The 17,329-nt window shown below is 38.7% G+C and overlaps 1 protein-coding gene across 1 annotated transcript; it reads left to right on the top strand.

Moving 5' to 3' along the window:
- Window positions 1-806: 806 nt before the first annotated feature.
- Window positions 807-7,351, top strand: tmem182a (transmembrane protein 182a). Its single transcript, XM_034694358.1, has 5 exons — window positions 807-965; window positions 2,708-2,840; window positions 4,958-5,056; window positions 5,182-5,319; window positions 6,657-7,351. Exons 1-5 carry the CDS (start codon window positions 807-809, stop codon window positions 6,881-6,883), a joined length of 756 nt encoding a protein of 251 aa, XP_034550249.1. The 3' UTR covers window positions 6,884-7,351.
- Window positions 7,352-17,329: the final 9,978 nt, after the last annotated feature.

Here is a 17,329-nt window from a genome sequence, read left to right as displayed (position 1 = left end):
TGAATTAGCCGCTTGCTTTTAGTTTAATGTAGTCCCTGTTTCTGAATTTAACCAAAGAGTGGGATATTTGTGTATCTGTGTAATTCATGTGAGAGTTTTTTCTTGGTAATGCTTTCACAGTTTTTAGAAGTTTTTGGTATCCCATAATGTCAAATCTAAAAGTTTATAAAGCTTCATTTGGTAGTCATTGCAACTAGATTCCCATCAAGCATGGGTGCATTTACAGTAATGTTTATCAAACCCCATTTACAGGAAACAGACTTGCTGGGTTTCTCTGTTTACATGCGTGCTGTTCCAGTGAGGCAGAAGCTTTGGCCAGTGTTGTGGGATACTTCTTCACCCCTCTTCTGTGCTTTCAGTCCCACCCTGCCCTGACATTCCCATGCAGACGCTGGGTGTCCAGTTGCCACAGGTTATTTCTGATCCACTCCCTTCACACTATCCAACTGCTCCACACTCTCAGTCCCACAGTGGAGAGAAGCAACCGCCTTCAATCAGACCCCCAAAATAGCTCGGGGTGTTTGGGAGAAAGGGAGGGCGGGCTGGCTGGCAGACTGAAGACCCCAGTAGGGTCCAGAGGAGTCATGTGTTCAACCTTGTCCTCCCATAACACAGACAGAGAGACAGGAAAGGAGTCAAGATCCAGAAACTTAGAATAAGCTGGACCACAACTTTTCAAGTGGATTTACTGAAATGTCAAAGGAGTGATTGTTTTTGCCTCTTTTCGTCACATACCCTTGCAGTAATTGGAGGGAACAGTCCAAGTGTCTGCATTCAGTATCTAAGAGGCTGGTGAATCCAGGATCATGAAGCTCAGTGTGGCGTTGTTTTTTGCAGGGCTCTTTGGGGCTCTTGCTGCTGTCTTCATCCTGCTCTCTTTTGGAACTGATTATTGGCTTCTGGCCTCAGAGACCTGCAACCCAAACCCTGGAGGAGCTGTCAGCCCGGATGGTGTAACCATAGAGGTGGGTGTGGAAGGGTAGAGGGATAGGAACTTATCATTTCTTGTGTCCAAGTTGAATGTTGTGTGAGTGTGTTTTTAGTATAAAAATAAGATTATGTGTGTATGTTAGGTCAGTTGTTCTTGCTTCAGGGCCAGAGACCAGTAATTTCATAAATATTTTTTGCACTTAACTTTTAAATGGTGAAATGTGAATACTTACAGCACTCCCTCTTAGAGATTACTTGGTATAGATAGGTAGATCTAATGGTGGACCTTTAAACTGTGTTGGTCTTAAAAAAAGCAAATCTGTAAATGTTTCATTCAAGTTGAATGTTTCTTTTTTCCAAACTAAACTAATAGACAGCTAAACATGTGTAATATTCTAGTCCTAGCCAAATGTCCCCATAGGGGCAATAAAGTGTACCTTATATTGTATCACATCATATTGTATCGTCTGGTATTGTATTGTACCGTATCGTATTGTGCCGTATCGTACCATATTGTACCGTATCGTACCCGATTGTACCCGATCGTACCCGATTGTACCCGATTGTACCCTATCAGACCTGATCGTACCCGATTGTACTGTATAGTATCATAGTGTTTGCAGTAATATCATATAAAGTTGTATCAAATAGAATCATTTTGTATCGTATCGTGTCATGTCGTATCGTATCATAAATCAAATAGTATTGAATCGTATCATATCGTAACGTATCGTACCGTATTGTATCATATTGTATGGTACTGTTTGGAGTAATATCACAAAATGTTGTAGAAAATAGAATCATTTATATAAGATCGTATCGTATTGTATTGTATCGTATCGTAACTTATCAAATCATAACATATTATATTGTATTATATGGTTTTGTTTGGAATTGTACCATATCCATTTTTTCTTATTTTGATTATTTCTTTAAGTGGATAACTAGCAGGGTGGAGAGGCATCTCTGCTGCAGGACATCCTCATGTAATCAGACACTGTTTAATGCAGCGTGTGTGTCTGATTGTGTGTGCAGCTATGCAGTAGTTGAGACGTTGCATATACCACGTGTCCTCATGATAGAAATACAAATACCAGTCGTGGTATGTTGCTATATTAAATATCACCGACTTGAACATACTTAGCTCTTCATAGTGGGCACTGATACTGGAATCAACACATGATATCACCACAATAAAACCAAAGTAGTAGTCCATACAGTAATACAACTGAACCATCAAAACTGTCATTTTATTTCAATCCTAATTTGGATGGCTCTTTTGTCAGGGTAATAAGATCTGCAATGGAAGATAAGGTCCATCCACATGCCCCAAAATATGGTCTTCAAAGCCTATCTTAAAATCAAAAATACAACCTGATTAGATGCCAAAACTTTAATGTCTGCCTTCTTCACAGCTTGCCTCCTCAATATGGCATGAGTGAGATAATACTCAATCTAGGATGGTTTCTTAATTTGCAAAAATATCCACCACCATAGACAAATGTTTCCTGGGTGGGAACACCCTTGAACTGCAGGTTCACACGGCACCACACCAAACCTGTCGTGAGGTTGGAGGTGCTTGCTCGGCTCAACCCTTGACCCGAATTAGCAGCTGCTTTGTACAGTACACCTGCCATCCATGATCGTGAGACCACCTCCAGGATTTCATACATCCACAGATAACATATTCTGTGTTCACACAAACCTTACTCTGCTTGCTTTTTAAAAATGAAACCATATTTGAAATCCTAATTTTCTCTGGTATTATGTCTGTCAGCGTGGAGATGTGGTGTTACAGGATGCAGCCAGTGAAACCAGTGATGTCACGTTGTACCATGAGGGGTTTTTCTGGAAGTGTTCGTTTGGAGGCAGTGAGGATGATGCCGACCTACTGTGGAAGCTCTGGTTCAGTAAGTCACACAGACACATTATGTCATTCCTCCATATGTTTCTGAGCTTTTATCCCCCTATGAGCCAGGTTGAGATCCTTTGGCACTGCTCTGCTGGCTGCTCTAAGGTCTAAACTGAAACTAAAAGGGTCAGGGTCTTTCCTGTCAGAGCTTCCTGACTTTGTAACGGCAATAGGAAATCAGATTTAAAGAGTCAGTCCTGAATTTTATTTCACTCCTCAAGACACACGTTTATAATAAAGCGCTTATTCTGTGATTTTAGTAAAATTTTAATGCTTTACTTTGTCTGTTTTTATTGTTCTTGTGAAGCAGTTACCTGTATTGAAAAGTGCTATACAAATAAAAGTATTATTATTATTGTCTAAACTTTCTGTGTGTATTATAATGAAAATAGAGTAACTAATGTTTTGTTATGAGCATTTTATTTCTTTCTCTCTTTGTTTGATGTGCTGAAAACATCATGTTGTGTGGTGACCCTTCCTTATGCAACAAACTGTGCTTGTACATGTGATCAGTCCACCAAAGTATTATTACACCATAACAAGTTACATTTTATGCTCTCTTATAGTTGCATAACAAATACCCTTTCCCTTTTGCTATAAAGGCATTCACAGAAAAAAGAAATGCCTATTATGCTTTCATCTTTTTGTGGTCATTTAAAACCATTAAGCCTACGTTTTTTTACATTTTAAACAATGCGTTTCACAGGGTGTGCTATGACACAAGCTGAGGAATGGCTGCCTGAAGTTTAGCTACTCATTTTGCTTTGAGCAACAGCAATTTAACCAACTTTACAGAGATCACATTCCATGTAAAACTGTGGTATTACCATAGACTGTATAAAATATGGACGTAGGACCCGTGATGTCACCCATCTGTTTCTGAAGAGCTGTTTTGAAGCCAGTCGTCGACGGCAGCCATATTGCTGCTGTTGATCGATTGTAACGTAAAGAGGCGGGCTTTTAGTCTCCTCGCCAACAGCTACAGTGTTCCCGCCTGTCAATCAAGTCAGCTGTGCCTCTCATTAGAAGACTCGCAATCTCAATATCTTCCAAATTGCAGCGTTACAAAAATATTCATCCCCCACAGTGTGTGCCGATCAAGAAATTAGCTATCCAGACTACACCTGTCTTTTGTACCAGGCTGTAAACATGTTTATTTCTGCTGTAAAGATCAGCTTTTTTGAATTGGTGTCTATGTGGTTTCCAGTACTTCCTGAGCCAGCCTCAAGCGCATCCTCGATGAACTGCAGTTTTTAGTGCTTTTGCATTGGACTAATATTTTTAGACCGGAGGTTGCCGCTTGGGTGTTACTCATCCCATGGCTCCGACAGGCAGAAAGAGCAATAAAAGGGGAGTGCATCCACCAAAACATGCAACAAGAGCAAATCTAGCTCTGATTCTAATGTGGCTAAAGTGTCTAGTTGCTCTGAAAGCTGATCCAAATGTCAGACGAGCATAAAGTTTCTTCATCAGATCAGAAACATGATCGAAATACAATTTTACACAAGGAAGACAAGTTTTATTTTATACATTCCCTAAATATCTCTGTTTACAGTGTTTAGCAGCAGAATGCATATCAGTTTTTTTTCTGTCAATTAAACTAGTATGGCATCATCAATAGAAACCGTCCCATGTGACTGTTAAGAGGTTGAGCCATGTGATGTTATTTGAGTCTCTGTCAGGTGATTGTGTGTCATCTATTTTCTGAAGGAGACTCTGAATGGTGGCTCATTGTCAGAAACAGCCTCCAGCACTAAAAGGACCTTGTGAGGGTTCTGTTGAATTTCACATGCTGGAGAAGAAGAGAGCCAGAAAGAAAAATACAAAACATTATGAGGAAAAACATCTGAGTTAGTTTACTTAGTATCTCATACTTAAACTTAATTTAGTCTTATCCAGAGTTGATATTCAAAAATTGAATGTGAATCATCAAATTGTAAAGAACAGAACATATTGTATAATTTTGCAATATCTGACGTGTTTCTTTTTTGTTGTTCTCTCAGGAAGACATCATGTTGTTCTTTGGTTTAAGTCCTTTAAATCCAGAGTGTTTGTTTACGTTGAAGGCTACATTCTCATTAACTTGTTGTGTTGATTTATTCTTTCTGTCTCCAGCAAATCAGCCCCACTCCAAAGTTTGCACCCACGCCTACCTCTTCCCCTTCCCCCTGTCTCAACAGCCCAACAATGCAACAGAATATGACACTGCTATAAGTAAGTGTCCGTTTAATGAAATGCCGCCCTCCCCCAACAGAATTGTTTATATTATAAACAATTCTTATTATATTATTTGTTCATTTGCTGTCGGTATACAGTGGACTAATCTTTGCATGTTCCAGTCTACAGAGGCTTCTGGAGCATCTTCATGCTGATCGGTGTGGCAGCTGTGGTGCTTGGTGGGTTCTTTATTATCTGTGCTGCTCCGTTCGCCAGTCACCGTCTGTACAAAGCCGGAGGAGGCTTCTTCTTGACATCAGGTAAGACTTTGATATGCTTTAATCCAGTAGTGAATACTACGCTACTTTTCAAACTTATGATTCTTGTTCTGTACTTGAATAATTTACCATTTTATGCTACCTTGCAAAACACTGACGGTTTGCACTAACATATAAATTGGCAATTAAGAACGGCAATTTTTTTTTATCAGGCTGTGAATAAGTTGATTTGTGTTGTAAAAATGGGTGTTAATTTGTTCTCAGTGCCAGCCTCTAGTGGACACTATTGGAACTGCAGTGTTTTGCACTTCAGCATTGGCTTCATATTTAAAAAATCAGAAACCAAATTTGCCACTTGGTTTGTACAGAGTTGCGGGCTGCATTCAAGCTAACACTGATTAGTTGTTTGATTAAGACTGGGCCATAAACAATTAAACACAAAAGGGGACAGGTACTCAAAGACACAGGCCAGATACACATTTATTTAAAGCAACATTTCAATTTAATCTTGTTAAGATATGTGCAGTGCCTACAAAAGGCCAAAAGCTGCTGAGAGGCTGAGGTTGGGCCTATTTAGTGTTGGACGCCCTAAAAGCAAAAATCACTAATGCACAAAAAAGTAAATTTAACTTTTTATTAACGAAAAAGGATAATCAACTCATGATAAAAAGCACAAAAGAAAATAGCGAAAATAAGCGATAATAAGCGAAAAATGAGCGGTCAACAACAAATACGGAGACCCAGCTTACCCCCTCTCTCTACCTCCATACAAAAGAAAACAGGTGGCCTAAATGAACTGAATATCCCCGCCCCAACACATGACCCGTAAATAACCTCATTAACTGACCCCATAATAAACCATATCTTAAACAAACAACAGAAAAATAACACCACAAAAAATATACAAACAAGAACCTACCCTAAACCTCAAAATAAGATACAATAAGCACTTGAATCCTTCATTGCTCCTACAATATGCAATAATCATAAATTTGCTATTTTGACCAAAACTATTTCCTTTTATTTTGGACATTTTTGCCTCCAATGGATAGGACAGCTGAAGAGAGACAGGAATGTGGGGAGTAGAGAGAGGGGGAGGACATACAGAAAATGGTCGAGGCTGGAATCAAACCTGTGACCTCTGTGACAAAGGCTATAGCCTCTGTCTATGTGGCGCACTTAGACCCCAGGCCAACCACATTGGCACCCCATTTTAACCAAAATTCTAATGGAAAAGTGTTACCTACTACAGCTTTAAAGATCTGATCTGAATACTTCTTCACCAGCATGAATAGTCCTTTCTGCATTTTCTGTTTTTAAAAAAGTTTGTAACTTACCCTGACTCATCACCATCTTGTCTCTATCCCTCTCTGCCCCAGCTCTGTTCCTGCTGTGTGTGGTGGTGATGTACGTCCTGTGGCTGCAGGTGTTGGATGTTGTGGATCTGTACGTACAACACCAGCGCGCCACAGTGTGTCCAAACTTCCAGCTGTCCATCCACTACGGACTATCCTTCATGTTCGCCCCTGTTGGCATCTTCTTCTGCCTATTGGCCGGCCTTCTTTTCCTCCTCATTGGCAGAACCATTCGGATTCACTGCCACTAACTTTATCCAGGTTAGAGGAACAGTGGGGGCTGTGGATGAGGTTTTCTGTTCGTCCAATGTAGTGTTGATATTTTGCCCATTTTGTCTGCACTATAATAGCAGAGCTCTGTAGATTTTGTATGGTTGCTCCGTGGAACAACAAATCCGCTGACCGTTTTGAACTTTTTGCCGCAGGAATCAAACTGTTTTGTTCTTGTCATAAGCAATAAATCAAATTCTCAGCACACCTACAGTAAAAATAATAATCTGTGGTGCCTTTCACTTCAGTTTGTATATGCTTGTGAGGGCTCTTGGTGTGTTCCTGCAATTCACAATCACCAGCATTTAAATTATGATGAATAGAATGATATCAGCTGAAACAATTTAATGTCTGCAAAATTAAAAAAAAGTATCCTGTGAGGAGTTTATGGTTGCATGATTATTTTTATATTATGTATATACAATAATGGAGTGAGTGTTCGGCAAACAGCACCTGGTGATTCTGCTGTCACTGTAAAGGCTAAGACTTATGATGTTTAATATTCTTTCTCTTTAGCTACCCTACCTTGTCTGTAGCATTGAACAGCTCCAAACTAATTCATTTCTACAATGTAAGTTTAAAAAAAAATGCAATTACAAATTTTTTTTTTTTTAAAAGGGCTTATATAAGTTTCTAAACAACAACTGCCATTACTTAATGAGAGTGCATTTGTTCGGGATTACTTTTTAACTGTGGAGGGCTATACATTTGGGGCTCTGGTGAGCATTTAGGACAGCAGTCTGTGTCTGTGTGTCAACACAGTAAAAACCATAGACATATAAAGAGTAGACACCGCATCGACCGCCACTACCTATTGGCGCTGACGAGCCATGGGGCCGCCATCTTGGTCCAGTCACCCACTCCACTCAGTGTAATCTGTTTGGCAGGCGCAATTAAGCATCAGCACATTTAATCAATCATAACTCGCTGAATACTAAACTGATTTTCAAGTAGGGTTGTTTTTTTCTGCAAACATCATACATGTAGGTATGATACAGGCCACATGGTTTTGCGTATTTTGATATTCATAGTGGGCTTAACAGTAATAGAATATTCTGATATGTGATATGTGTGATGTATGATAGGTATTTTGCCGCACAGTGCTCTGGCATCTTGAAGTCTCTGCTGCTTCAGTTTACGTTTACAGGTAGGATCATGTGTAGGATGACCGGACCAAGATGGCAGCCGTATTTCTTGCGCCCCAGCAGCCAATGCGGTGTCTACTCTTTATATGTCTATGGTATAAACAGTTCATAATAAGTGAACATGAGACTCAGTGCAGCAGTATGACTCAGTGATACACTTTACAAACATTATTAGCCCATTAAAGTCTATTGTAACAAAAGATGGGACACATGTCAAAGTTGGCTTTGGATTAGGGATGTTCTGAAGCGACTGATCTTTTTAATTCAAACTAACGGACGAGTCTAATGGTAAGAAAACACTCAGAAAACAGACACAAATGAGCACAATTGATGTGCCATAGCTTAACATGGGATCACAGAGTCTGCAGGTAACCAATGTCAAACTGGTTTGCAGAGTATGGCTAACATTAGCTTAGCTAGCATATCTTCGGAGAAACTTGCATGACTAAAAACATCAGACAGCTGCTTTTATCTGCAATACTTCAGCAATTCTTTACTCACTTCTGTTTTAGTGGAGGTCGTCGTACAGATGCACAGACACACAGGTGAGATGTTAAATCATTGATTTCCTGGATTTACAGGCCTGTGATTGCTGCATAATTTGCATATTTGTTCTCTTTCTTTCCCCAGAGGATTTTATTTATTATTTGCCACCAGGAAGTAAAGAAATTGAAAAATGTAATAATAAGAATAATGCCTTTAAAAGAATCGCCTACTGCAGTTTTAAGTGTGCTTTGAGACACTGATGTTCATATATGTCTAAGTAAATGTAATTTCTGTGATCTATTTAAAAATTAAAACAACAAGGTGATGACAGCTTTGGTGTCTGATATGTTTTTTTCTTTATAACATGTCAAAGAATTGGAAACAATTTGGGCTCTTGAACTAGAGCAGTCTAAGACAGTGGCTCTCAAAGTGGGGTTTTGGGACCCCTGGGGGTCTTTGTACCATAGTATGGGGGTCCGTGAATTAATTAGAATACATTTCTAATAAATTATCAAATTGTGCTGTGTCATTAAAAACAGCATATATACCATTGTTAGGATACCATGTAGTGGCTTGAAGGGATATGCCAGTCTTGCCACTGTTCATTTTCTGAAAGCGTTTAAGATCAATTACTTGAAAAGTATAAATGCTGTCATGTTGAGTCCACAAGGAATGAAATGACCCTCAGTTTTAAAGTATGCAAGTGGTATTTACTTGATTCAAATTGAATTGTTATTTGTTTATAACTATGGAACAGGTCTGAAGTATTTTGATTGATAAGTTTTACAATACAAATAGTTCCAAGGGCATCTAAGAGTGCAATTGGTAGTAAGCATGTCCTTAATCTATGTTACAATTATGAGGGGGTCCTTGGAAAATGTTGTCACCTGTGAGGGGTCCCTGGCTCCAAAAAGTTTGAGAACCCCTGGTCTAAGACACAGTGACAGACGTAGGTAGTCAAATTCAGCTGTCCCATTTCATTAACAAAGAGCCTGCACACTGAAAATGCAGAAGAGTGTCTTAAAGCTCCAGTTAGGAGTTCTTCCTCATTATTATCAATGCTTGAAAAGTTGCAGCGAAAGATGTGTCAGACAAAGTGATTAATGCATGTCGCTAAATCATCCTCTTTCTTTAATATATCACAGCAAAGATTGTGAATTAGTGACACATTTGACTGATTAAAGAAATCCAGACTACTTTTTTCTTGTTACAAGCATAACTTACAGATGTACTGGAGGAAATCAGCAAAGAGAAAGTTACTCACAGGGGCTTTAAGACACAAACAGTATCAATGTATGGTCAAAATTGAAATAGTGTAAAAACTGGTAAAGTTAGTTAACCCTCCTGTTTGTTCGTTTCCTAGGGACAACAATAATTTTCTAGGGTCAACTTGACCCGGGGCATATTTAATGATTCATAAGTGTCAGAACCCCAAAAAATCCCAATAAACATTTCTTAAATCTCATTATTAACCATTTCAGTCAATATTTAGTGCATTGGTATTCTTTAATTCTCACAGATCATGGTTCAATGAGGATAATGTGAATGAATGATATTAGCTAATACTGATGGTCCCTCACTAAATAGCAGCCTCTACCATCAGTGAGTGAATGGGTATGAATGGGTGAATGTGACGAGTAGTGTAAAAAGTGCTTTGAGTAGTCAGAAAGACTAGAAAAGCGCTAAATAAGTACAAGTCCATTTACCATTTAGAATTTATTATAATTCACTCATTTTTTTAAATAAAAAATAATGTTTAAACTTTTTTTTTATGTACATTGGAAAGTGATTGGGGTGAAATAGGTGACACAGTTAGAAAGAAAAATTAGTATTTGACACTTCTGACCCCTTTTAGCCTCAACTTTGACTGCAGGGTCAAATTGAACCATGAATAGTATCTCTGTAATATAAACATGAAGGAGGGTTGTAAATGTGTGTAATGAACCATTTTCATTGTATATGTTGTTCACCCTAATTAAGCCAAGCAGAAGAAGTTTCATGGCGAAAAAACATTTTTAACATTTTTTAAAATGGGTAAATTTGACCTGCAACATAACAGGAGGGTTAAAGGACTATTGCTGTAACAAATCATTTCACACATGCAGGGAAGTCTTCAGTGACATGGGATTATTTTCTTGTCATAAATGTGTTTAAGCAGCAAAAAGCATCCACCAGCCACAAGAGGGCACCGTTGCATCATTTGGTCCCCACATTAACCTACAGGAGAGCAGCAGAAATCCTATTTTGCTTATCTAGAGTCAGTGCGGAGCGTATGTGGCGTTATGCATTTAATCACAGCTTCAGAGGCAGGATCTGTAGATGAAAGAATTCACACCTTGGCTGACAGACGGATGGTAATTTCACTCATGAATGGAGCATTTGATCAGGATCTGAATGGACTCCTGTGTCGATTCTCATGTGTCTGTATCAACTCTGTGCCTTTCCAGCTTAAAAATGTACTTATCATACATAGGGAAATGCCTCAGAATGTAGGAGTGAGAGACACAATGTGAGGCATTGATTACTTTGTGAGATTGACTTTGCCTTTACGGATGAGGATGAGGATGGAGATTCACACTTCCTGATTCCTGAAATTTCAAATTGAAAAGGGAGAAGCCACAAAAAAAACTTCAAGTCAGCCGTATGAGAGGCTATACACTGAGGCAACACCACTACAGGTCACAAGAGGAGGCCACAGAGGTTGGCAGTTGATGATAAATTGTGAGATAAGATCACAGGATTTGTTCTGATTCAGGCATGGAGTGGTCCTTTCAGCCAAGTCTCCCTGGGGAAAGAGATTTCTTATCTGGTGGACTTCCCGGTTTAAATGAAATCATAATAAGATAAAGAAATATTTAATAATTTCTCAATCCATATCCGAGGAAGAGAGAAAGAGTGAGAGAGAGGGGGAGAAAGAGAGAGAGAGAGAGGAAGAGAGGGAGAGTGGTGGTTTTAATGCAGGTGTAGGCTACCTCCAGCAGCAGCAGCGGGGCCTTCAGCAGTCAGTAATGTCATCAGAGTCCCAGCTGAATTCAGCACTGTTCTGCATGATTGCCCATGATAATTGTGTGTTGATAGGGAGCGCCGGAGATGGAGTATAATTTCCACCGAGAGATTCCTAAACAAATACCTGTGCTCAGCAGAGGGGATGGAGTGCGGCAGGAGGTGAGGAGGAGAATAGCGGATGAGGGGAAGATAGAGGATGAGAGGGTAACACTTCCAGAGGAGGAGGAGGAGGAGGAGGAGGAGGAAGCAGTGGTCTGACTGCAGGTTTGTAATCTGTTCATAATGCAACCTTAGCAGAGTAATGGAAAAGCATAGTACTTATATGGCATCTTAAACATAATCAGAAAGAAAACTTCTTTGAGGAACAGACTAAAAAGAATAAATAGGATAACATGGAAGAGTAGAAATGTAAATGGCAGAATAAAATTTAATATAAAGTAATAGAATTTAAAAAATGAACTGACTAGGATAGAATAGAAAGTAAAACAAGACGAGGAAGGATCCCTATAGGGTAGTTAAATTTTTACACTCAGTTACTGAACATGCAAAACACACATAGGCCAGAAGTACACATACATGCAGGGTACGTATGGGTATTTCAGGGTCCTATGAGCATGCACTAATAGACAGATGTCAGAGTGAGGAGGCTGCACATGGACGAGTATGTTGGGGGTTCAGTATCTTGCTTGAGGGCTCCTCTGCAGTGGCCAGGAAGTGAACTGGCACCTCTCCAGCATCCAGTCCAATTTCTATACTAATATACGTACCTACCTGGACTTGGACCAGCAACCATCTGGTTCCTTAGCCAAGCTCATACAGATTGAGCCACTGCTACCTCATGGCAAGATAGAATAGAACAGAACAGAATAAAATAGAATAGAATATTTAAAGAGGCAGATGAGAATGTAATAGAACAGAATGTGATATAATAGAACAATTTAGAGAGAAACAGAACGGAATGGAGGAATTTAAATATACAGAATATTTATGTGTACACATGTCATCATGCTAAAGTGACTTTATGTCAGGTGTAAATACAAAACCCTCAAAAAATACAAAAACAAAGAAACATGAAAAATACCTGCAACAAAAATTATGTGTATTTGAAAAAACAACAACAAAAAAACCCAAAAAATTATTAAATTAAATAAATGTAATTACTCTAATTAAATTTTTGAGTTTGATATGGAGTTAAACAGTTCATTGAGACAAATTCAAGGCTCACTTTTTAGGTCTTAATTATTTTTAAAAGGAAAAATTAAAAGGAAGGAAATAGTATAGATCTTAATAAGCATTGGTAAATGATGATAATGTTGAGGTAAGTTGTAAATTGGCCTTATTAAGCTAATATCTGTACATGGGGTGCCGTTGACCTAGCAGTTTCGGTGAGCTCCATGTACAGAGGCTTTAGCCCTCGTTGCAGCCCTTAGTGGTTCAACTCCAGGCCATTTGCTGCATGTCTTCCCTCACTGTCTTCTCCCTACAGTTCCTGTCTCTCTTCAGCTGTCCTATCTAATAAAGGCAAAAATGTACTTACAAAAAACTTAAAAATTCAAAGCGGAATGCTACTCACAGATTGATCCTTTCTCTTCACAGCCAATCTTGGTGTGATGTGGCATGGTGAGGTGTGGTGATGCACATGGAGTGGAGATGAGAATGCATGTGCTGACACACTTTAAGTTCCTACATCACACAAGTAGAAGACGCACCCCGAACCATGACTGACTTCCAAACTAGCTGTTTTTACCGAGACGAAAATTCAAATTCAGCCAAATGGTAGTGTCTGTCAGAGGCACACAGTCCTGGAACAAACTACCAGCGCACATTCGGGAGCTTGAGAACTATGGTCCCTTTAAAAAAACAGTGAAACATTGGTTAAAAACAAACCAGTCATGTACTCATGAATAATCTGTTTTCTCACTTGATGCCCGTTCGCAGGGGCTTTGGCCTCACCTTCCATCCTGTTTTTATAATGTCACAAACGTTTTGTATGTAAAATCTGTCAGTTTGTGTAGTGTCCTGTTAACCGTTTTGTGACATCCTGTAATTTTAAAACTTGTTTTATGTTTTATGTAAGTACCTGCCTTAGGACTACGGATGAAATTTAGCTATTGTGCTAACTCTGGCATATTTACATTGAGGCATACTGTTGAAATGTTGATTAATGTGCATTGACCTAATCAAATAAACTCAAATTAAATTAACTTAGCTGTGTTGTCTCAAAACTCCTGCCTGCACATATTCACAGACATCTTTACCTAACTACACTTAGATAAGGATAAGCACAGACGCTAGTTTAGCTCCATGGTTAAATTGTGTGTTCTTCAGACAGAGGGTTAATTTCTTGCAGCAGCGGTCATGGGTTCAGTTCCCTACCTCGGCCCTGTGCTGATGCTCTCTTCTCTGTTTCTGAGTATATCCACTTCCCTGTCTCTCAATAAAGACATAAAAAACAAATAAGTAATTTAAGAAAAGTCAAGCACAAAGAAACTGAATGAAACAAATAGAAAATCTTTTTTTTCTAGTGTCAGACTGCACAGATGTGTCTCAGGTGTCCTGAACAGGTAGAAGAAAACTTAAAAGTGGAGGGGGACTTTGAAAGTGTGAGGGTACATGAGGCCCAACTGCAGATATTACTACAAGTGTTTATCCCAGATTTGAAAGTAGTTACTAAGATAGAAAGGCACACTTGTAACAGAGTTTTGAGGCTTGGACAGCAAATGCATTTTTTTATAGTTATATTTTTTTGGCATTTTGGCAGTAATGTGGGGCGCTTAGATCGCTAAGCCACCAGCACCCCAGTAAATGCATTTTAAAGCTACAGTAAAGAATGTTCATTCCTGTCCTGTATGTGCATACTGTAGCAGTCTATAACAAATTCCCTCATCTGACACTGACCTGACGGCAGTTGTTATAGGCAATAAATTCAACTCTATAAAAGTAATCAATCTTCTCCCTGATGGTCTCAGTTTCTCTTTCCTGTCACAAAGAGGCATCAGTATTCATTTTAGACTCTTAAATAACCAGCTCCTGACGAGAGCTGCCAGAGCACTGTTTGAGTTTCGTTGCAGGATCTGAGGTTGGACCTTTGCATACTGGAAACTAAGACTAATAAAAGTAAGCTGCTACTTCTAAAGTCCCCCCCAAAAAACATCCCTCAAATAAGAGGATTCTTTATCTGGAGATAGTGTTATCTTTGTAAAGAAATGTGGTCAGCTTGTGAGCAGTGAGACTTTGTTGAAGACCTTCCCTGGTCTGGTCGAGAAAAGGAAGAAGAGTCGGACCCTCAGTCAACACTTGTATTTTTAACCTTGAGGGAGGTTTAAGTTAATTGGAAAACACTCTTTGCCTGAGTGCTCTCACCTCGTGGCACGTAGCGCAGTTATCATAGCTTATCTCCCAAACGTATCATAATCCCACACGACATGCAAGTCAGATTTCATTTAAATCAGATTACTTTCAACTCTCAGAAAAAAGCTAAGTATTTGAATTGCATGAACAATATGGCAAGTCATATTACACGCTGCTTTCCTCTTTAGAGATAGTTTTACATAATTTCCCATTCGTTTTGAAATAATGAATAGACAATGGGCTGTATAATTGTGAGGATTTACAATTCAGAGGACTGTGCGTATAATCGGCATGCATTATTCAGAGAGGGGAGCTCATAGGTCACCGGTGGCTGTGGCACAAAAAGTAACTCAGGTCATCAACAAATCAACACTTTTATGGACTCAAAACATGAAATAACATCTCTTTCATGAGGCAACGTCTTGAGATCAGAGAGAGAATACAACAACATCATCCAGTTATCTGTATATAAGTTGTCTTTATGCTTTCAGTCAAGTCTATGCTGCTAGTTTATTACATTGTTGGCCAGTAAAAACTACACCTGTGAGTGGCTCCTTTCTGCCCCTCTCACATGCTCCGGCCTCACACCTCAGTTTGTGCATATAAATTACATTCCAAAGTGTGTGTGGAAAGCCCTCGTTCATGCTCAAGGTCTCTTGTTTCAAAGGCATGCTAATGTCTTTCACAGTGAAACTCCTCTCAGCGGCCCTCTTTTAACTGCCAGAGCAACTGTGTAGGAGATGATGGGGACTCTTCAGCCATCTTTACTCTTGAATATTCATACTTTTTTAATGGAACATGTATATCGAAAAAAATGCTAAACAAAGACAGATTTGAGATTCCAGTTTTCAACTTTATTGCTTGAATTTTTACGCCTTGTGTTTGTAAGGTGTGAAATAAATGAGTGAAATCCTTAAAAAGGTGTATTTCATGCTGTTTTAGCGCTCACTGGTCAACATTTTCTCACTTTTTGAAAGCTTTCGTAGGGATTCAGTGTTTCTCTGTATTTGGGTACAGCTTCCCCTGCAGCTATTAATTAATGCCACAGCACAAAAAGCCGGTGGATCTGCCTCATGAATATTCAAATCTACCTCGTGCATATCATTTCTTATGCAGTGTTGTAACACAGGCCGCTGATGATGTGAGGCAGGCAGCATGGCTTCAGAGCCTGTTACGGTTCCTGTACGTGTGCTCGTCTGAACAGAGAGCAAGAGCACGCTTTTATTTTTTAAAGTTAGACTGTAGAATGTGCCAACATATTTTTGCACTTTTATTGCCCTTTTCCCCTCCTAACCTGTCATTTTGGTATTTTCTATGAACTTTTCTATGAACTGCCTGTTTAATAAAAATGATAATCATAACAACTGTATTTATACAGCACCTTTAAAAACAGATGCTTACAAAGTGCTTTAACGGGACAAAGAAAAGGCAGGAACTTGGGAGGATAACAGAATAAACATTCAACAGTCAGACTAAAGAGAGAGTAGTCTGGAAAATTCAGTGAATGCAAAAACAGAAACGCAACTCAAGTAGTCAAGAAGAACTAATGCAAATAAAAGGAATACAAGTGATTCACAGACAGATCTTTAACATCGTTAAAGCATTGAATCAAAGCAAATAAAGCGATTAATAAAAAATAAAAGCATTAAAAACAATAACAGAAAGACAGCACCACACTAGTGTACAGAAATACAAACATACAGTCTTATGCATTAAAACAAAAACTACCAAGGAGTCTGAAGAAGCTTCTTTAAAAGAAACAACCTTAGAAAAATACATAATGAAGACATAAAGTGGTCTAATGTCTCACTAAATACTCAGAAAAATAAATAAGACAGCTAAATAATCTTCAAACACACTTAATTACATTAATCAACGTAGAAGAATGACTGGCTTTGTTAACATTTTTACAGCTCATGCCGGTTTTGAAATCATTCTGAAGTCCTACTAAATTTCATGACTATCTTTGCATACTTTTCCTTTTTAATAAAACGTCATATCTTTATTTTTCACTGTCACAGAGGTGTAATTTCAGTTTTATGTTTTTGTAGTCTTGCAGTGTGTATTCAGCGTTGTTTCTTTTGTGATCATTTTTTATTCCTCAATTTAGAGGTGTTTCTAATAATCTGCTTCCCATAGACATAGAAATTAATACACAGTAAAATGAAGCCTATAGCGCATCATCTCAAAGGATGCACACATTTCCAAATATGAAGGTATATGGACATATATATATATGTATATATACATTTGTGAGAGATGTTACAGTTGTGCCTGATTAAACTGTGAACTGACTGGCGGTGGAAAAATATTTTAACTTCAATCTGAGATGCGCAAGAGTTAAACTACTACTTCTAATTGAATAACTTAAAAACACTCAAGGATTCTAAAAATGAGGAAAAGATAAAAGTTACACATATTTCATAAAAACATGGAGTT

Source organism: Notolabrus celidotus, chromosome 10, assembly GCF_009762535.1.
Source record: "Notolabrus celidotus isolate fNotCel1 chromosome 10, fNotCel1.pri, whole genome shotgun sequence".
NCBI lineage: Eukaryota > Metazoa > Chordata > Actinopteri > Labriformes > Labridae > Notolabrus > Notolabrus celidotus.
Note: the sequence above shows the minus strand (reverse complement) of the source record. Positions and strands in the feature narration are given on the sequence as shown.